The sequence below is a fragment of the Rhinoraja longicauda genome, chromosome 1 (genome assembly GCF_053455715.1).
Source record: "Rhinoraja longicauda isolate Sanriku21f chromosome 1, sRhiLon1.1, whole genome shotgun sequence".
NCBI lineage: Eukaryota > Metazoa > Chordata > Chondrichthyes > Rajiformes > Arhynchobatidae > Rhinoraja > Rhinoraja longicauda.
Window position 1 is genome coordinate 22,560,379 of NC_135953.1, and position 22,610 is coordinate 22,582,988.

Genomic DNA, 22,610 nt, shown 5'->3' on the forward strand with positions numbered 1-22,610 from the left:
CCTGTCTAGGCATCAAGAATATCTTAAGATTACTTCCTGGAACGGACTAAACCAAACATTTTTTCCAGCACATGATCTTTAAGTGGTGTGCCATTGTTCAACACAGGCCAGTATCTGGTGCATGTCATCCACCCTTCCTGGAAAGAAAGCCAGCTGATGCAACAGGCCAAGAAGCCAGGGGCATGAACATCACTTCTTGAGTGAATTTGCCCTGCGGTCAAAAATAATACAACCAATTTTTGTTTTCCAATATTTTCCAATGCACACAATGCAAGGATGGCATCATTACCACCTTTCTACCCTCTTTTCTGTGCTTTAAGAAATGGTGAAGAGCACAAGGGGAGGAGAGAAACTGCTAGCCAATGTGAAGAAGTTTCACTCTTGTTTGATCAAACAATCTATTTCTCTCCTCTTAATCTATCCCTGGCAAATTTCCTCAAATTTCTAAAGCCAGCTGTGAGGGAATGTATTTTTAACAAAGTTTCACATTATAAAGCGTGGGTGCTTAGATCCACTTCAGAAGCAGTTAATTTATAATACAATCACCAATAGGTTTTATAATTGCATAAGCTCATGACTCATGTTGATTTCATTTTGTTTTATGACTGAAACGCATCGTATAAATAGACGAAGACTCCAAATTACTTTAATTTGAATGTCATTTACCTCATTGAACACCAATTAGCTTTAAATAAGTGCAACATAATGTGTTTAATCATTAATACCTCTTTTGCATCATCTCTTTTAGCTTGGGTAATATAGAGCCAATGTTTTGCTGATAATCACTCTTGTTCATCCAGCTTAAATAGCATAATGACCTTGGAGAATATGTGTGTGAATTGGAGAATTGGTATGTGGGAATTTAGTCCAGCCTTTGCTCTCGACAGATCCAAATTATTTCATTAATCAGACATCTGCTTGATTGATCACAATCATAACTTGAATTGTTTGTAGTTGAAATAACTGTGGGATTTAAACCCCAAACTATGGTTTGCAAAAAAAGAACATTACTGGACATTGTACATTTTCAGCGGAAAATATGGTACCCTTTTCCTTGAGTGAACTCCAGATAGCAGCCACAACTCCAATCGGATCTGTTTTATGGCATCAAAGGAGGCTAGAGCTCAGCATTTGGTGAAAAGCTAGTGATTAGTTCATTAGTTCTAAGAGCAGAATTAGGCCATTCAATCTTGGCTGATCTCTTTCCCCCTCAACCCCATTCTCCTGCCTTTGCCCCATACCCCCCCCCCCCCCCCGACATCTTTACTAATAACATATGTGGGATGTGGTTGGTATGGACGTTGGTGGTACAGGTTAAAGACCCAGCAACTTATGGTCCGTCACCCCCCTTTTACCCGGACAATATTATGAGATCTCAGTTGAAATTCCCACAGATGACATTGTAAACTGAATGTGAATGGAATGACCTGCTGACCCATCCCCGGCCGTTTAGAGCTCCAGCTTTCAACCCCACTCCCGACTGGCAAAGTGCACAGAGAGCCCCTCGCACCTGTTGCTGTTTCCTGCTGTCACCGGTGGCTTTATCCGCTCCCTGCTCGACCACCGCCGCCTGCTTCGCCCGTAGCTCCGTCCAGTCGGCCATTAGAGCTCCCCCACCTCGCCTCCTTCTCCCCCGGAGTTGCCGACATACTCCACCTTGGAAGCGACGGCAGGTGAGAGAGGATTCCCCAAGGTAACCGCGCCCAGTTTTAAAGTGAAAGGACACCAAAGTGCTGGAGTAACACAGCCGATTGAATCAGTCTGAGGAAGGGTCCCGATATCACCTATCCGTGCTCTCCAGAGATCCTGACCCGCTGAATTAATCCAGCACTTAGTCCTTTTGTCTATTAATCATCTTCTGCAGTCATCGGCAATAACGGACACCACTCCCACAGTATGATTCCTTTACAATAAACCCTCGTTATATCAAACCATAGCAGAGGGAGGGGTAGTGTTCCTTATTGCCGATGACTGGCCTTGATGGTTAATAGACAAAAGGACACAATGTGCTGGAGTAGTAATTTAGCTTGTCAGGATAATATGGAGAGATGACATTGGGACCCTTCCTCTGACTGATTCAGTCAACTGAGTTATTCCAGTCGTTTCACTTTAAAACTGGGCGCGGTTACCGTGGGCCCTGGGGCTACATTTCACTTTTCTTCTGTCCTCGTCTCACTAGCTTCTGTCCTTTCATCTCTAACCTTTGTCCAATCAATTGCCAATCAAAACAACCCTCACCTGCATGCATCTATCACTTGCCAAGCTTAGTTACGCCCTCCCAGTTTTCCAGCTTTCTCCCCCAACTACAATCAGTTTGAAGAAAAGTCCAGACCTAAATCGTTGTCCATCCATGTTCTCCAGAAATGCTGCCTGACCCATTGAGCTACTCCAGCACTGCCCTTTTTTTGCAAACCAGTACTTGAAGTTCCCTGTATTTACATTTGGAAAGCTATATAGATAGGAAAGGTTTATTAATCATGTTTAGCACAATTAGCACAAGGGCCGTGTCACACAATGCAAGAGTTCCTTTATGCAAATACAGGATGTTGAAACGACAACAATTGTATAGTGGTCCCCTCCATCCGGGGACCATGCTAGCCTGGTGTGTCTGCAAATGCTAGCCTGGTGAACACCGAGTACATTTACTTACCATTTGCCGTCAACAATGTGAAACTATGTCCTTCAGGTCTCAACCAGCAAGTCAGTGGACATACTATCAAGCCACTCCTGGTAAAAGGCAATCAGAGTACATTTTGTATCTCTGCAACTCTTCTTGAATTATGAACCAACAAGGAGATGGCATGGGGCTGAACACCCTTTTCAGTTATCATTGAATGAATACAAGAAAAAGCATATTAAGAGCATCAGAATTAAATGTTTATTAGTGTATTCACTTAATCCGCACATGTAACAAGCCAGAAGCTCCTGTTCTTCTCAAATTCCTAAGTTCTACCAATATAGAATTCTACTGGTAAAACAAGCTCGCAAACAGAATGCTCTATTTTTTTTTTTCTTTAAAAAGTTGGCCTATTTTCTATTTGGTGCTACTTTCTTCCATTTCCAATTCTCTATGGCAAAATTAACCTTCAACCTCCACCAATTTGAAGCATTAACACTGGCCATCTTTGTTCTCAAAAAAGCTACCACTGGCTGCACTTACAAAGTACAGCACTAGTGTAATATAGAGAAATAAAAATGTAAAATAAATTTTAAATCCTGCTACTGCCACAGAAAAAGGGAAATTATGACAGTTAGGTCACAGAATCATTAGTAAGTTGTACATTTGGTGTCTATATTACAAGTTACATAGCCCCTCAAAAAAAATCCTCCAATTAGAACACATTAAAATGTGTATTCTCTAACCAGTTTGGGTGCACAAGTTTGTAGTGTTGAGGAATATGAACAACATGTACAGTAATTATCCTGAAATTGTTCTGAAACTGTAAGCCTGATTTTGAAGCAGCAAATGCAAGTTGTGTAATTTTGTGGCTAAATCTCAATTGCAAATCAAACTTGAACCTGAAGCACTGCTTCAAAGTCATCTTTACATATGGAGCCTTTTTTATTTATGGATGGCATTTGATCCATATGTAAAATTATACCACATTCAGAATATCTAACTGTGGAGAAGGAAAGGAAATTCAATGTTTATTTGTTTCATTTTCATTAGACCAAATAAAAAGTGTAATATTTTACCTAATCCAATGTTTTGAAAGTTCTAAAAATCCATCATAATATCTGGAGTAATGAAGGGCATTTGCACTTCACAGCCAACATTAATTACATTTAATATGATACTCCAATTGCAAAAGATAATGTCACTCTTGCAGCTTAATATTGAACTAAAATGGATTTATAGCCTTGTCCTCCCTTACTGTTGTGTCACTGTTAAATCAACAAATGGCACAGCCTCTGTGTATGTACTGATTAGTCTGAACAAGAGGTAACATTGAAAATTAAAGAGTAGTGATTGGCATTATCTATGAATAAGAAAAGACTCCAGATCACCAAAATAGTAACACAAAATTTTCTAAAGGTATTCAGGGCACTGCTACTTTCAGATATAATTATATTTAGATATAATGCTATTTCCTGAAACATCAAACCTGGCAATTCAAGAAATAAACCATTCAGTTGAAATTCTGTTGCTGGATCAGTAACTACCCAATTTCACTAATTTTCAATGCTGGGCAAAGAACTGAACTGCAGGGCAACATCAAAATTCATAATTAGTAACCACAGGCAACACTGATGCAAAGGATCTCAGCTGCATACAATTCACCAATACAGTTCACCAATTAAAACATTACAACAACTGTCTATTTAAACATTCTTGTAAACCTTACCAAATACAAATTCGCCCTTTGTTCTAATTACAATTTGCTCAAAGTGACACAGCCACACATGAACAAAAAAAATCAGGCTGTGATTCAATGAGTTTCTCAATTAAAGTAAGTGCTAAAATACTGCAACAGACAATATGCGCAAGAACAGCTACTTTTGTTCAGTAATGGACATTTCAAAGCGGTATCAATACTGCAACAGTTCTACATGTATTCTCAGACAAATTAAAAGGCAACAAGTAGCAGCTGAAATAGCCTGATCTATGTGTATACATAATTTTGAAGAAACATTTCACTGCATATTAAATTTAACTAGCAAAAGTTAAATATAAATGCATCTAGTTGTTCAACCTAACATATAGTTATCCAACTATTTGATAATGCACAAATAGAAATCCATATTTTCAACCCACCAAAGTTCAGTTTTAATAGATCAACATTAAAGAGCAACCTGTACTACTTCTGCACTGCCAGTTGCAAAATAAACACCATGCAATTTCTGATCACATCTCTACTCATTTCTCATTGCAATTCCATCCCTAAAAATGCCAATTTTACTCATGATACATTTTTAGGTCGCAAGTCCAAATTAGTTTAAAATAGCATGGCCATACCCAGATTTTGCAGAAGCAAAAAAAAATCTAATTGCCTGTAATATTTCTCCCAAAATTAAACATGATTCAATACAATGAAGAAAATTAAATTCATGCTTCCTATTTGCAACTAAATGTCCAGCTGCTCTTTTTTTAATTTATCATTATCCAGAAGATTATTCTGGTTTATTATCTGCAATTTGTGCTAATTAAATTCTCTATATTTTAACCCTTCGCATAAGTGTAAGAGGAGGCAAGGATAAATTAATTTAACAATGATTATGTTATTTTTTAATATATTGTGAGTGGATGCGGATCAATACAGCTGAACTACTGTACATGTCATTGATGAATCCTCAGGCACTATTGATACATGATGTGCTTTCTATATAATACAATGTCTTTATACACAACATTTCCTTCAACCCTCAGTCATAGGCTATATTCATGTGTTTAATACACTAATACTAATACATTTATATCATAATCTGGGTGAGGGATAATAAAACTCAACAAGGTGCTTTAGTTGATGAGATCAAGTGCCATTCTTTTTGATTTTGTTTTATGTTCATGAACAGTCTCTGGGATAACACACAAGTACGGCAACAGAAAAGCTGTTCAGGTCTGTTGACTGGACTTATATTTAGTCCAGTTTTGATACTGAGATAGGTGTGTGGATATTTAGGACATGCTTGAGCAACGGACAGAGGGAGATCCCATCTGGGTCAAAACTTTGTCAAGCCACTGCAAGGGACCATTCAGATGGAGTTCAATCCAACAAGGAGTGCTCGTCACAGTCTGCCGCCTAGAACAACAAAATCAATTAACATTATGACTAATATAAGATTTGAGTGAAACACAATTATAAAAATACAGTGTCCCATATTCTTCTCTTAACCAAACGCAGTATTTTCATTTTCTTGATACTTTAATAGTTCTAAAATCGCTGATTTCATAACCACGTCACCTAGATTCCTATATATCAAAAGAAATCCATTGATTGTAAATTCTTCTGTTGGTATAGTTTCATTATAAATAGAAAGAGACTGCAAATGTCAGAATCTTGAGCAAAGTACAACGTGCAGGACCGACTCAAAGGGACAAGCAGTAGATGCTGCCTGACCTGCTGAATCCTTCCAGAAGTTTGCTTTCTCATCATTATAAACAAATCTTTTTCCTTGTTTAAAAACTGCGCTTTTGAATTTTCATATGTATAACACTCATAGCAAATATGCCCTAGGTCAAAAACCAGAGTTTGTCTCATTAAAGGCACTCAAATATTTAATTTTCTTCCATTATTTCTTCCATTATATTTCTTCCATTACAGATGAGGCTCTCACTAGGGCCTCCTCTATATCCCACAGCTTCGCTCTTGCTCCCCCCATTCGTAACAAGGACAGAATCCCCCTTCTCCTCATCTTCCACCCCATCAGCCAGCGTATCCAACAAATCATCCTCCAACATTTCCGTCACGTCCAACGTGACCCCACTACTGCCCACATCTTCCCATCTCCTCCCCTTTCTGCTTTCCGCAGAGACCGTTCCCTCCGTAACTCCCTGGTCCACACGTCCCTTCCTACCCAAACCACCCCATCCCAGGGCACTTTCCCCTGCAACCGCAGGAGATGCAACACCTGTCCCTTTACCTCCCCCCTCAACTCCATCCAAGAAACCAAACAGTCTTACCAGGTGAGACAGAGGTTCACCTGCACCTCCTCCAACCTCATCTATTGTATCCGCTGCTCAGCGAAAGTTTCGTCCAACACCTTCGATCAGTCCGCCTTAACCAACTTGATCTCCCGTTGTCTGAGCACTTCAACTCCCCCTCTCACTCCCAGTCTAACCTTTCTGTCATGGGCCTCCTCCAGTGCCATAGTGAGGCCCACCGGAAATTGGAGGAACAGCACCTCATATTTCGCTTGGGCAGCTTGCAGCCCAGCGGTATGAACATTGACTTCTCTAACTTTAGATAGTTCCTCTGTCCCTCTCTTCCCCCCCTTCCCAGTTCTCCCACTGTCTTCCTGTCTCCACCTATATCCTTTTTTTGTCCCACCCCCCTGACATCAGTCTGAAGAAGGGTCTCAACCCGAAACGTCACCCATTCCCTCTCTCCTAGATGCTGCCTGACCTGCTGAGTTACTCCAGCATTTTGTGATACCTTCGATTTGTACCAGCATCTGCAGTTATTTTCCTACACCTGTGATAGACTCAAATATTTAAGTCAGCTTATTCATCCGACAAGTCATGGATAGAAAATAGATCAAGGAAGCCGAAATTTAAAAAATCATCAATAAAAGAGGAAAATTGTGGTCAAGTAAGCCTTGTGGGCCTTTGAGGAATATGAAGCAAGGAGGAAAGAACTCAAACGATCGATTAGGACTGAAAGGAGCCATGAAGTAACTTTGGTAAGTCGGATAAAGAAAACCAAGGATTTTCATACCTACATTAAAAACAAGAGGGAACCAGGGAGAAGGTAGGACCGCTCCTTCTAATATATAGGCATGCGGCGGACAACCTGAATAATTATGTCAACATATTGGTGACTATTAAAATAACAAGGAGGGAATACGTGTTTGGAGTCAGGGGATGTAGTCAAGGTACTAAATTAGTACTTTGTATCAGTATTCACCAAGGATAAGGAGGAAGAGGACAGTGGGATCAGTAAGGAGAATACTAATACACAAGGGCAGTTTGAGATTAAGGAGATAGCATTGAGGCGCTTGAAGAGCATGAAGGTAGATAAATCCCCAGGGCCTGACAGGACCTATTCCAAGTTATTGAGAGAAGCAAGAGAGGAGATTGCAGGAGTATTGACGAGGATCTATCCATCTTCGCTAGCTAGAGGTGAGGTCCTGAATGTCTTGAGCAGCTAATGTTGTTCCTTTATTTAAGAAGGGAAGTAGAGAGAATCCTGGGTATCCTAGGGTGACGGAGGAATTGAAGGAAATTCACATTAGGCAGGAAATGGTGTTGGGTAGACTGATGGGACTGAAGGCTGATAAATCCCCAGGGCCTGATGGTCTGCATCCCAGGGTACTTAAAGAGGTGGCTCTAGAAATCGGGGACACATTGGTGATCATTTTCCAATGTTCTACAGATTTAGGATCAGTTCCTGTGGATTGGAGGGTAGCTAATGTTATCTCACTTTTTAAGAAAGGAGGGAGAGAGAAAACAGGAAATTATACACCAGTTAGTCTGACATCGGAGGTGGAAAAGATGCTGGAGTCAATTATAAAAGATAAAATTGCAGAGCATTTGGATACCAGTAACAGGATCGATCAGAGTCAGCATGAATTTATGAAGGGGAAATCATGCTTGACTAATCTTCTGGAATTTTTTGAGGATGTAACTAGGAAAATGGACAGGGGAGAGCTGATGGATGTAGTGTACCTTGACTTTCAGAAAGCCTTCGACAAGGTCCCACATAGGAGATTAGTGGGCAAAATTAGAGCACATGGTATGGGGGTAGGGTACTGACATGGATAGAAAATTGGTTGGCAGACAGAAAGCAAAGAGTGGGGATAAATGGGTTCCTTTCAGAATGGCAGGCAGTGACTAGTGGGGTACCGCAAGGCTGGGACCGCAGCTATTTACAATATACATTAATGCCTTGGATGAAGGGATTAAAAGTACCATTAGCAAATTTGAAGATGACACAAAGCTGGGTGGCAGTGTGAACTGTGAGGAAGATGCTATGAGGATGCAGGGTGACTTGGACAGGTTGTATGAGTGGGCGGATGCATGGAAGATGCAGTTTAATGTGGATAAATGTGAGGTTATCCACTTTGGTGGTAAGAACAGGAAGGCAGATTATTATCTGAATGGTGTCAAGTTAGGAAAAGGGAACGTACAACGAGATCTGGGTGTCCTAGTGCATCAGTCACTGAAAGGAAGCATGCAGATACAGCAGGCAGTGAAGAAAGCCAATGGAATGTTGGCCTTCATAACAAGGGGAGTTGAGTATGGGAGCAAAGAGGTCCTTCTGCAGTTATACAGGGCCCTAGTAAACCACACCTGGAGTATTGTGTGCAGTTTTGGTCTCCAAACTTGAGGAAGGACATTCTTGCTATTGAAGGAGTGCAGCGTAGGTTCACGAGGTTAATTCCCGGAATGGCGGGACTGTCGTAAGTTGAAAGACTGGAGCATTTCTTACCTATATTCGGCACCCCAGCCTTTCACAAAACTCATCCTAATTGTGCACATTCTGGTTAACTGGTAAACAGCTTCAAAGCCTTGGTTTACAGACTGAGCCAGAAGCGCTGCAAATTCTTGGTTATTAAATATTTTCAGATTACAACCTATAAAATAGAATTAGAAAACAGCAAATTAGATATTTAACATTGGTAGACTCTTACTGACCTCTTTCAAAAAAATCTCAGATTTGCATGAGATGATTTTCCATGCAGAAAGGTATACTGACTATCCCTTATCAGTCTGTGCCTATCAAATGCTGGCAGCTCCTGTTCCTGAAAATCCCCTCCATGAACTTACCCATCTCTGTAAGACAATGGTTAGGCTGCATTTAGTATTGCATGCAGTTCCGTTTGCCCCAGGGCAGATATCAGAACATTTACCCCCAGTGTGGAAATGCCAGACGAGAGAGCAAAGCTTTAAAGTGAGAGAAGGAAGGTTTTTTTTAAACAGAGGGTAGTGCAGGCAGATATGAAAGTGGCATTTAAGAGGCTTCTAGACAGGCACATGGATATGGAAAGATTGGATTTCATCACATGAGATTCAGGCAGATGAGATTGGTTTATATTGTTGTCATATTCAGCAAAGACATTGAGGACCAAGTTCCTTTGACTTTTCCACATTAAATAGAAACATAGAAAATAGGTGCAGGAGTAGGCCATTCATCCCTTGGAGCCAGCACTGCCATTCAATATAATCATGGCTCATCATCCAAAATCAGTACCCTGTTCCTGCTTTCTCCCCATATCCCTTGATCCCGTTAGCCCCAAGAGCTAAATCTAACTCTTTCTTGAAAACATCCAGTGAATTGGCCTCTACTGCCTTCTGTGGCAGAGAATTCCACAGATTCACAACTCTCTGGGTTAAAAAGTTTTTCCTCATCTCAGTCCGAAATGGCCTACCCCTTATTCTTAAATGTACTACTGGGATCTTTGTTATCGTGCTGTATTTCCCTAGTTTGTCCTTCCCGCCTTCCCTAATAACGGTGCAACATCAGCCACCCTCCAGTCTTCTGGAACGTCACGTGGCCAAAGATGGTGCAAATATTAGTTTCCCCACAATGTCTGAGGATGTACTTGGTCAGGCCCTGCATTCATCCACTTTCATGAACTTTAAAAGCACCAACTTTAAAAGCACCTCCTCTTTGGTAATTTATCCAAGACATCACAACTCCTATGCTTCAATTCATGAGCTTCCATGATCTTCTCAGGACGAGGTATTCATTTAGTATCTCCACCATCTCTTGTGGTTCAACATAAAGATGGCCATGCTGATATTTAAGAAGACCTATACTTCCCGGCATACGTAAACGCAACGCTAGAATTTATTTTAAGAGGGCTAGAATTACAGGGATGTAATGCTGAGGCGCTATAAGGTGCTGATCAGGTTGCATTTGGAGCATTGTGAGCAATTTTGGGCACTATATCTCAGAATGTGCTGGCTCTGAAGAGGGTCCAGAGGTTGTTTATAGGAATGATCCCAGAAATGAGTGGGTTAACATATGATGAGCGTTTGATGGCACTGGGCCTGTACTCGCTGGAGTTTAAAGGACGAGGGGGGACCTCGTTGAAACTTATCGAATAGTGAACGGCTTGGATAGAGTGGATGTGGAGAGGATGTTTCCACTAGGGAGAGTCTGGGACTAGAGTTCATAGCCTCAGAATTAAAGGAAGTTCCTTTAAGGAGATGAGGAGGAATTTCCTTAGTCAGAGGGTGGTGAATCTGTGGAATTCTTTGCCACAGAAGGCCGTGGACGCCATCAATAGATATTTTTAAGGCAGAGATAGATAGATTCTTGATTACAGGTGTCAGCGATTATGGGGAGAAAGCAGGAGAGTGGGGTTAGGAGGGAGAGATAGATCACCATGATTGAATGGCGGAGTGGACTTGATGGGTCAAATGGCCTAATTCTGCTCCCATCACTTATGATCTTCCCCAAGCCACTCTTTTACTCTTAATATACCTGTAGAATCTCTTGGGACTTTGTTTTTAACCTTGCCTTGCCTGACAACTTCATAAAATGTCCTCTTTTTAACCTTCCAATTGCTTTCTTAATACTCTTCTCCTTATTCTTCACTTACTCATTGGGATTCACTTGATCCAAACATTCTGTATCTGACGTCGGCCCCATTTTTCCTGACCAGAGCCTCAGTATTTCTTGTCAACTGCTTCTCTACATTTGCCATTTTTGCCCTTCACCGTAACGGGACTGCCACTTTACTCTTGCCATTTCACTTTGAAAGCCGCCCACTTACCAGCTGTTCCAATATTTGCACCCAGACTCTCTCAATCAACCTCAGCAAGTTCCCACCTAATGCCTCCAAAATTGGCTTTGCCCCAATTTAGGACTTTAATCATAACTATGTTAAATTTTATAGAAATTATTGTCACTGATACCAAGTGCATACTCACTGTCATTTAAGTCACTTGTCCTACCTCGTTCTAAGATTGTTGCACCCTCTCTGGCAGGTCCCTCTATAAATTCATCAAGGAACCTTTCGTGGACACATTTAACTAAATACAACCTTTCAAAGTCTTTTATACTATGGGAAGTCGAAATCTACTGCTAATACTACTCCATTGTTTTTACAGCTGTCTGCAATCTCCTACATAATTCCCCTCATTCATCCTGCTATTGGGATGCCTATAATACAGTCCTTTCAAAGTACTCACTCCCTTCCAATTTTCTATTCCATTCCTAAATTCTATCGATGTAGCCTCACTTGACAATACGTGAGTTCAGTATTACATCTACGCATGCCCAGGTCATGGGTTATTCGGGATAAACATTCTCGCCAGCTATGCTACTGTGTGTATACAGACCTGCGTTTCATACGTAGTTTACAGTTTTGCTTCTTCAAGGTAAGAAAATACTGCTTTCAAAATTATTAACTAGGTGTATTTATGATTCATTTGTACAAAACTACGATGATTTTGATAGTTTAATTGGCTTTTCCTTGTTCGTTTGCTGGCCCGCTTTGGTGAGTGAGCGAGATTGTGACGATTAATAACAATCATTTTTTATTGTTTTTGTTTTGGAGGGGGGTGGGAATGAAATGAAATGTATGATTTCTAGAACTATCAATAGATAATATGAAAAGTATTTGTGGGGTTTTCACGTCTTACTGTATTAGTCCACGGCCTGTATGCGCGTTTTTGACTTCTGAATGAGTTTTGTATGTACATGTGTAAGTCAAGTTGTGCAGTACAAAACTTAAGGGCCTGTCCCACTTAAGCGATTTTAAGGCGACTGCCGGCGACTAGGCTGTCGCCGAACGTTCGCCGGGGTGTCACGGGCATGATCGCGAGGAGTCTTCCAAAGATCGTAGTGGATCGTAGTGGATCTCGGCGTGTTGCCGAGAAATCAAATGGTTTGAAATCTCTCGGCGACAGCTGGCTTATCGGCAGGCATCGTTGCTTATTGCGGTCGCTGTTGCATGCTGTCCCCAGGTTTGATAGGTTCTCTTAGATACATTTAGAAGCACATAATATTACAATAAGTAAAGTCATTTCAAAATACCATAAAATGCTTGTGTTTAACCAATTTATTTACCGTCAGGACATTTGACAGGTAGATTGGAGGCGACAGTTTGACGGTCAGGTAAGCGTGGGAATTTTTGCGATGTTTTTGGCCTCAGCCATTACATTTAAAGTGAGCTCCAAACCCAGATATGCAACCCAGAAACCAGATATACATCTCCCTTACATTTTCAAAGAATGCCCACACACTTTTCACAAAAATCCACTGAACCACTTTTTAAAAAAAATTATTTAATACAGCTATTAGTAAACTGGAAGTAAATCCAGTTTATTCCTTGTTACAGTGAAGCTTGGTTTTTAAGTAACCCATACAAGGTGTTATAGTTCAAATCTCTCAAATACTTACCGACTTGTCAGTGATTTCAGCGAAAACCAGGACGCCAGAGAAGCATTAACCGCGTGGGAATTTTCGCGATGTTTCAGAAGACGCTGTAATCTCGACCTGACTAGGCTTGTCGTGGTCATTGTCGTCGGGTAAAAGAAAAGTTTGGCGATCTGCTACGACTTTGACAGTCGCCAAAAAGATCGCCTAAGTGGGACAGGCCCTTTAGTCACGAGTTTCTTGACTAATCATGTCTCTTCTGATTCCCATTACATTGGATAATTTGAATCAGTATTTGACATTCTAATTTTCAGTTATAATCTTGTGATTGTATAAATTAGTTCAATATACTTGCACCATTTTCTTTTGCATTGTAACTTGTAATGGACATGCTTACAGGTTGTGATTTGATAAGTTCCATGCAGCCGAAACAGATAATAAATAAATGCCCAGCACAGAGATGCATTCACGACTGCACAGAGATATTTATAGAACGGCATCTACAGTTGCATGCTTTGACATGGTCCGACTACATGAAATACAACACTGTGAAAACTATTGGTTGGAATTGCCCCAAACGGCATGATCACATTCTTATCAAAGGCTTGGGGTGGGCGATCATCTGATACACACATTGTTAGGAAGAGTGGATTTTTGAACTTAGTTGATCCTGGGGATTGCATAATGGCAGATAGAGGATTTCCCATTCAAGAAGACTTGATGTTTCGCCAAGCCTATTTCGAGATTCCCCCCAGCGGTGGTTATCAGCAAATGATCAGAGAAAAAGTACACAAAACCAAGAAGGTTGCCAATGCCCGCATTCATGTTGGGCCATAGGTCGTCTAAAGTGGTTTAACATCCTGAGAAACACTTTATCCATCACTTTAGTTCCGCACATTGATGATATTTTCACCGTCTGCACAGCATTAAGTAATTTACTGCCTCCATTGACGTGTAAATGAGATGTTGTTGCAAATACAGATCATTTTGATCAGAAGTTCAACTTTATGTTCAACCAGATTTGATATGAACTGAAATCCAGAACTCAATCAGTAAATGTACAGGAGTTCATACTGTAGGGACATAGGGATTGGCCAGGTAATAGAACCCTCGGATTGGATTACGGTCACGGGGTGAGGAAGCGCGGGGTATTTAAATGCTTGGCGCCAAACCAGATTAGAGATTAGATTAGTAAGTGAAGTAGTGTTTGTCCAGGAAGAAGTCTGTCGCGTTTGTTACGGGTTTGATACTAATAAAGGATTCAGATAAAACCACTCGTCTGGACTCACTACATTGGTGACCTCGAACGTTGGAAGAAAGCAGCAGCATGTCGCAGGCAGGAGCGAGCGCGGGCGTAATCCATCTACCGCCGTTCTGGGCCCATCAGCCGCACCTGTGGTTTGTGCAGGCAGAGTCACAGTTCCATCTCAAGAAGGTGGAGGAAGACCAGGAGAAGTACCATCATGTGGTGAGCTGTCTGCAGGCGGAGGTGGCTGCGCGGGTCAGCCGATACCTGACCAGTCCACCCCAAACGGAGCAGTACGTGGGGCTTAAGAAGCTCCTGCTGCGGACCTTCGGCTGGGCCCAGAGCCAGCGGGCTCTGAAGCTCCTCCATTTGCCAGACCTTGGGCAGCGGCTGCCGTCGGAGCTGATGTCCGAGATGCTGGCTTTGGCGGGCGACCATCAGCCATGCATGATATTTGAGGCGGCCTTCCGGGAGAAGCTACCTGGGGACGTCAGGTTGGTGTTGGCGGACGTCCCTTTTGAAGAGCCGGTAGCGTTCGCCGAGAAGGCAGACACGCTCGTGAGGGAACGCAACGCCCGAGACGGCTCCGTTAACCGGGTCTCGAGGCCCAGCGGCAGTCGGGAGTGCGGCCGGGAGAGCGACGCATCGGCCGCTATTGCGCAGCCGGCCCGCCAAGAGAGGGCGGCGGCGCCTGTTCATTGGCAGCGGGCTCGACCAACAGAGCCGGATAGGCGTGGCTGGTGCTCTTTCCATCGGCGGTGGGGCAGCGAGGCACGAAGCTGTAGATCCCCGTGTTCGTTTCCGGGAAACGCCGGGGCCGATCGACTGTAGAGGCAGTCTCGGTTGGCCGTAACCACCGCCTCTACGCTACAGATCAGAGTACCGGGATCGTTTTCCTGGTGGATACGGGAGCGGTCGTAAGTATTGTGCCCCCCTATGACTGTGAAGTTCGAGTGGGGGAAAAGGGCCCGCCCCTAATTGCAGTGAATGGTAGCACCATCCGTACGTACGGTAAAAGGACCATGTCCTTGTCCTTCGAGTCCAGGACTTACCGTTGGGAATTCATCGTTGCGGATGTGGGCCAGGACATATTGGGGGCAGATTTCCTATGGGCGTTTTCCTTGGTCGCAGACGTCCGAGGGAGGGGCCTACAACCCTTGGCTGATGTACGGCCTCAGGATACTGGGCCAGAGGCTTCTACAAGCGCCGCCCCACCCAGCCTAGTCATCCAGTCCATTACCACGGCTCCCGGTCAGTTCGATGCGGTCCTAGCCGATTTCCCGCAGCTCCTCGTCCAGCGTTTTGATTCACCTTCGGAGAAGCACGGGGTCGTCCATTTCATTCCAACCGAAGGGCCGCCGGTTTTTGCCCGGGCACGGCGCCTTCCACCCGACAAGCTGGCCAGGGCGCGAGAGGAGTTCCTAAACTTGGAGAGGTTGGGAATCATTCGGCCTTCAAGTAGTCCGTGGGCATCCCCTTTGCACATGGTTTCCAAAGCATCTGGGGGGTGGAGACCATGTGGTGACTTCCGTCGACTCAACGCGGCAACACGGCCGGACCGCTACCCGATTCCACACATTCAGGACTTTTCAGCTAGCCTGGAGGGGGCTACAATATTTTCAAAAATTGATTTGGTGCGGGGATACCATCAGATCCCGGTCCACCCGCCGGATATTCCGAAAACAGCGACCATCACCCCGTTCGGACTGTTTGAGTGGTTGCGTATGCCTTTCGGCCTTAAAAATGCAGCTCAGGCATTCCAGCGTCTGATGGACCGGGTGGGTCGAGGGTTGCCGTTCGTCTTTATTTATCTAGACGATATATTGATTGCCAGCCGTTCGGTCCAGGAGCACTTGGTCCACCTCCGCACCGTGTTCCAGAGGCTGCAAGACCATGGCCTGATTCTCCATCCGGACAAGTGCCAATTCGGCCTGTCCGCGGTGGATTTTTTGGGTCATCGGGTTACTCCGGCCGGGGCCACTCCCTTACCAGCTAAGGTGGACGCGGTCCGCTCTTTCCCCCGCCCGACTACCACCAAGGGCTTGCAGGAATTTGTGGGCATGGTCAATTTTTATCATCGGTTCGTGCCTGCAGCAGCTCGGGTTATGCGTCCCCTTTTTCAGTGTCTCGCAGGTAACCCCGCGGAGTTGGTATGGTCCGTAGCTGCGGAGACGGCTTTTGTTGCGGTCAAACAGGCCCTCGCCAATGCCACCATGCTGGTGCACCCGCGCTCCTCCGCCCCCACAGCTCTGACGGTGGACGCCTCAGACGTGGCAGTGGGTGGGGTTTTGGAGCAGCAGGTTGACGGTGAATGGCAGCCTCTTGCGTTTTTCAGCAGGCAGCTCTCTCGAGCGGAGCTCAAGTACAGTGCGTTCGATAGGGAGCTCCTGGCCCTTTATTTAGCAGTCCGGCACTTCCGCTACTTTTTAGAAGGCCGTTCTTTCGTGGCCTACACGGATCACAAACCTTTGACATTCGCTTTTGCTAAGGTTTCTGATCCGTGGTCGGCTCGCCAGCAGCGGCACCTAACCCTCATTTCGGAGTTCACGACCGATGTCCGTCATATTGCGGGTAGGCTGAATGCCGTTGCTGATGCCCTGTCCCGGCCGGCCATTCCCTCCGTAGCCGTGGTTGGTAAACATGTGGATTTCCAGGAGCTAGCGGAGGCTCAGCGCCTGGAAGGAACTGCCGCGGTGTACGCCTCCACAACCTCGGGACTGCGTTTAGAACAGGTGGCGTGTAGCCCCACAGGTATCAAGTTGTGGTGCGACGTTACTCTCCCACGCCCTCGCCCGGTGGTGCCGGCCGCTCTGCGGCGTAAGGTTTTTGAGGCCATTCATGGCCTGGCACATCCGTCCATCAGGGCGACTTCAGCCATGGTGGCCGACCGGTTTGTCTGGCATGGCCTGCGGAAGCAGGTGGCAGCCTGGGCACGCGCCTGCATTCCGTGCCAGACCTCCAAAGTCCATCGTCATGTGCAGCCCCCGCACCAGACATTTGAGGTTCCCCCCGCCCGTTTTTTCCACATCCATGTGGATTTGGTGGGTCCATTGCCCTATTCTAGGGGTTACACCCATCTACTGACGGTGGTTGATCGGTTCACTCGTTGGCCGGAGGCGCTCCCGTTGTCGGACACCTCGGCGGCCTCCTGTGCACGGGCCCTGGCGTTGCATTGGGTGGCTCGTTTCGGGGTCCCGGCTATCATTACTACAGATCGGGGAGCCCAGTTCACCTCGTCTCTCTGGGCCGCGCTGGCGCAGCTTTATGGTGCTCGATTACAGCAGACCACCGCCTATCATCCCCAAGCCAACGGGATGGTTGAGCGTTTCCATCGGCAGCTGAAGGCGTCCCTCTGTGCTCGCCTGACTGGCTACGATTGGGCTGACCAGCTGCCTTGGGTCCTCCTCGGCATCCGTACGGCCCCGCGGGCGGAACTGGGCACATCTTCGGCCGAGCTCGTCTACGGTTCGCCCCTGCGGGTGCCGGGCGATATTCTCCCTCCCACTCCCGCCTTGCCGCCATCCGTCACGTCAGTCTTGGGCTCCCTCCGGGAACGGGTGGGTTCTCTGGCTCCAGTCCCCACCTCTAGTCACGGAAGCACAGCAGTTCACGTTCCTTCGGAATTGCGGAGCTGTGATTTCGTGTTTCTTCGGAAGGATTGCCACCGTCCCCCTCTGCAGCCGGTTTACCAGGGCCCGTTCCAGGTGCTCAAAAGAGGGACTGTAACCTTCACCTTGCAGGTAGGAAATCGTCAGGAGCTGGTTTCAGTGTCCCGTCTCAAGCCGGCCCATTTAGACCAGGACCTCCCCGTGTCGGTGGCTCAGCCGCCGCGCCGGGGCCGGCCTGTGGCTGCTCGACTGGTCCCGTCAGCGGCGCCCAGTTTACCACCTTTTGGGCCTCCGCCGCCTATGGTTGGTCCCGGGCTGCCGTTGTTCATCAAGTGCCCCACGTCACCTGCACCCGCCGCTCCGGTGAACCTCCCATCGCCTCCAGCGGCGGCGTCCCCCCCGCCTCCTGTCACACTGGGGGTATCGGTTTCCCCCATCCGTACACGTTCTGGGCGGGAGGTTCGGCCGCCCGTGAGGTATGGTTTCGAGGGTTCTGGGGGGGGTCATGTAGGGACATAGGGATTGGCCAGGTAATAGAACCCTCGGATTGGATTACGGTCACGGGGTGAGGAAGCGCGGGGTATTTAAATGCTTGGCGCCAAACCAGATTAGAGATTAGATTAGTAAGTGAAGTAGTGTTTGTCCAGGAAGAAGTCTGTCGCGTTTGTTACGGGTTTGATACTAATAAAGGATTCAGATAAAACCACTCGTCTGGACTCACTACAATACAACTATTAATTTCTTTCATTTCATTTAATCATTTATCAACCATTGTTTCAGTGTACATTAGCCATCAAGTTCACTAGCAACGGTCTTTGCTTATCCCGAATGACCTTTGACAAATCCCATGATTCCTTGCGTTTATTGAGATACCGAACTCGCTTATTCCCCAAGAATATCCTCTGGGCACTGTAATTATGTCCTCCCTGATCAAAAAGACAACCCCCTCCACTCTTACCTGTATCTATATCATGCCTGCAGCATTTATTCCTTTGAATATTGTGGTGCCTGTCCTGCCCTTCTGTCAGCCATGTTTCTGTTATAGCTATAATATCCCAGCCCCCAAGCCAATTCCAGAGTTTGTTCGCATTGAAATAAACACCATTTAAACCACCGATATTTCCTCCCTCTTTACTGTGCACCTGCCCATCCTTTCTGTTAATTTTGCTCCGATTACACTATTTGCCTCCTTCCTTCCAACTGACTCCTCTCTGCTCTGGGATCCGCACCCCTGCCTATCAAGTTTAAACCCTCCCAGGGGTTTTCTATGTGAAGAAAAAAAATTGCTGCAATATATAATGTTTAAAATTGTTAAATATTTCATGCAAATCAAGTCACTTCATCTTTCATCCTCGTTTGCAGACAAACATGCCAGCCAGTCATCTCACCCTGACAATTGCAAATGACATGCATTAACTGATTGTTTATTTAATACTTAATATTTTCAATCTATGTTACAATTTAGAATATGGTTCTTGACAAAACAGAATTATGCAATCCGGAATTGTCATAATTTTTCACTCATCATTTATCAACAGCAACTTTGTTTAAATACTTTGTGTTCAATTATCATACACCTGATCATGCACCACAACCAGAGAGCATTGCTAAATTACTATCTACCTCATTGATGACACCTCAGACTTTCCTTGATCAGACTTTGCTGGCTTTACCTTGCACTAAACATTATTCCCTTTGTGTGTATACACTGTGAATGGCTCAATTGTAATCATGTTTTGTTTTTCCGCCGACTGGTGAGCCTGCAACAAAACCTTTTGACTGTACCCTCAGTACACGTGACAAACTAAACTGAACAGAACATTCTTTTAGGATTCTAAAGTCCCTAAAAATCAGATAGCCCCATTCATTTGAATTCTTGCAAATCTCAGTTCCTTACGGTACAGACAGCACACACACAAATCCGAGGCCCTGGATGCACTGTTTCTACATATTCTCTCACCTATCTTTCATTTGGGTTAATTTAGCTTTGACTCAAATGCACCGCAACTCCCTTGTTCAAAATGCCCTCCTTAACATCTATCCAAAACCACTCTATTCTGGTCAGAGGGTCAGATCAAGATTCCTGCGCTTACAACAACTGGGACTTGAAAATGGCACCAAACTGTATGTCTCAGTGTACTACTGCTGTGCACTTGTACTGTATCTGAGATGCTTATCTAATATGTATCTAAGTGCTTATTATAGTGATACTTGTACTGAATTGTTTTCATAAATGAATTTTACTGTACCTCAGTACATGTGACAAATAAAGTACCATACCATTTTATCACATGGCATACCGCACACCGACTTTGCCTATGCACTCTTCTGATACCATGTGGTGGAGCCATTGTCCCCATGTTGCTCTGTGCTGCCACCTTAGCACCTGTCCCTCGCTTAAAAGCTCAGATAGATTTCAGATGTGTTACAGAAACCAAACAAGTTTATAATCAGCCCCAATTAGCAAATAACAGCATTGGGTCAATTGTGTTCATTGCCACCAGATTTCAACTACTTATCTGTATTTTTGCAACACACAAAGATTAAAATATGTCCCAGATATTTTATAGAGTCATACAGGACGGAAACAGGCTCTTCAGCACAACTTGCCGACCAAGATGTTACATCTAAGCTAGTCCTATTTGCCCGCATTTGTTCCATATCCCTCAAAACCTTTCCTATCCATATATCTATTGAAGTGTCTTTTAAATGTTGTTACTGTACCTGCCTCAACTACCTTTTCTGGCATCACATTCCATATGCTCACCAACCTCTGAAAAACTCACCCCTCAGATTCATATTAAATCTATGTTTAGATTCCTATTCCTAATAGATTCATATTAAATGAGTATAGGAGCAAGGAGGTCCAAGAACACACCTGGAGTATTGTGCCCAGTTTTGGTCTCCTAATTTGAGGAAGGACATTCTGGCTATTGAGGGAGTGCAGTGTAGGTTCACCAGGTTAATTCCCGGGATGGGGGAACTGGTATATGATGAAAGAATGGATCAACTGGGCTTATACTCACTGAAATTTAGGATGAGAGGAGATCTTATAGAAACATATAAAATTCTTAAGGCTAGATGCAGGAAAAATGTTCCCGATTTTGAGAGAGTCCAGATCCAGGGGTCACAGTGTAAGAATAAGGGGTAGGACATTTAGGAATGTAAAGTGAGGAAAAACCTTTTCACCCAGAGAGTTGTGAATCTGTAGTATTCTCTGCCACAGAAGGCAAAATTCACATATTAAAACGAAACGTTAAATGAATAGGGTAAATGCACAGAATCTTTTACCCAGAGTAGGGGAATCAAGAATCAGAGGACATAGTTTACGGTGAGAGGGGAAAGATTAAATAGGAACCCAAGGGGCAATTTTTTTCACACAATGGATGTTGGGTATTTGGAACAAGCTGCCAGAGGAGGTAGTTGAGGCAGGTACTATCACAACATTTAAGAATACATTTGGACAGGTATATATATCGGAAAGGCTTAGAAGGGTATGGGTCAAACGCAGGTAGGCAAGGCTAGTGGAGACAGAGCATCTTGGGCCGAAGGGTCAGTTTCCATGCTGCATGACTGTGACCCTATAAACTAAAATTCAAGATTAGTACAACAATTTGCTTCCTTCAACTGGAAAGAAAAAGGTTTCTCATCAAAACACCTTTCTTACCTGGTGGAATTTTGCACACTGTTGCAGGATGCCAGCCGTATCTCTGATTACAATTGGGACTTTGAACAAAGATGGCACTATCACTCAGGCACTCAGCAAAAACCTCCCCACCGATGTAATACAACCTCACTCCTCTGCCTAAAATACAAAAATAAAGTTATATTATGAATACATATGCATTACCAAATTACATTAGGAATGCCTCATCACCACCAAATCAGTAGGTTAAAAGAATAAACACTAACAGCTGATTTTTAAATATAATTGCAAACCGCAAAATACTTGCGATATATTAGAGGAAGAAAAACAAGAAATTTCATTGACAACTAATGGCAACGCACAATGAAATAAAACAACTGAAAAACGGAGTTAATGATGGGAAGTTTTATTTTCTCTCCACCGATGCTACCTAATCGGAGTACTTCCAGCACTCAGTTTTCAGTAATTGTTTTCATTAATTCTGTTCCAGCATGTTGTTAGTTTTATTGCCGCCTCTCCATCTGCCCTTTTTTAATCTCGCCCAATTTATGTTCTCCAGACTGATCAGCCTTGATTAGATTACACCAAAAACAATTACATCACCCGAGATCTCTGCTCAAAAACAAGTACATCAAGGAGATGGATAACTCAGTAATATGGTGCCAGGACAACAACCTCTCCCTCCATGTCAGCAAGACGAAGGATGTAGTTATTGACTTCAGGAAGTGTGACGGAGTACATGTCACAATCAGCATTAATGGTGCCGAAATGGAAACAATTGACAACTTCAAGTTGGACTCAAAATGCTGGAGGAACTCAGCGGGTCAGGCAGCATGTCTAGAGAGAAGGAATGGGTGATGTTTCGGGTCGAGACACTTCTTCAGTTCTTCTTGAGAACTTCAAGTTCCTTGGTGTAAATATTACCAAAACCTGTAGTGGACCAATCACACCGAAGCAACATTACACCAATGCCTCTTCTCCCTCAGAGGTCTGAAGAAATTCAGCATGTCTCCAATATCTCTTATACACTTCCACAGATGCACAATAGAAAGCATACTGCATCATAGTCTGGATTGATAACACCTTTGCCCAAGACTACCAGAAATTGCAGAGATGTGGAT

General features: G+C 44.2%; 1 protein-coding gene across 3 annotated transcripts in view; it reads right to left on the bottom strand.

The window, feature by feature from the left end:
• Positions 1-2,869: 2,869 nt before the first annotated feature.
• Positions 2,870-22,610, bottom strand: part of smad2 (SMAD family member 2) — a 103,279-nt gene continuing 83,538 nt past the window's right edge. For all 3 annotated transcript variants that reach the window (XM_078418591.1, XM_078418774.1, XM_078418681.1), the window contains 3 exons: positions 21,511-21,648; positions 9,090-9,234; positions 2,870-5,741 (listed from right to left, as the gene is read on the bottom strand). In XM_078418591.1, the coding sequence (XP_078274717.1) occupies positions 5,618-5,741; positions 9,090-9,234; positions 21,511-21,648 (407 nt within the window). In that variant the 3' untranslated portion in view covers positions 2,870-5,617. The remainder of the gene's footprint in view (positions 5,742-9,089; positions 9,235-21,510; positions 21,649-22,610) is intronic.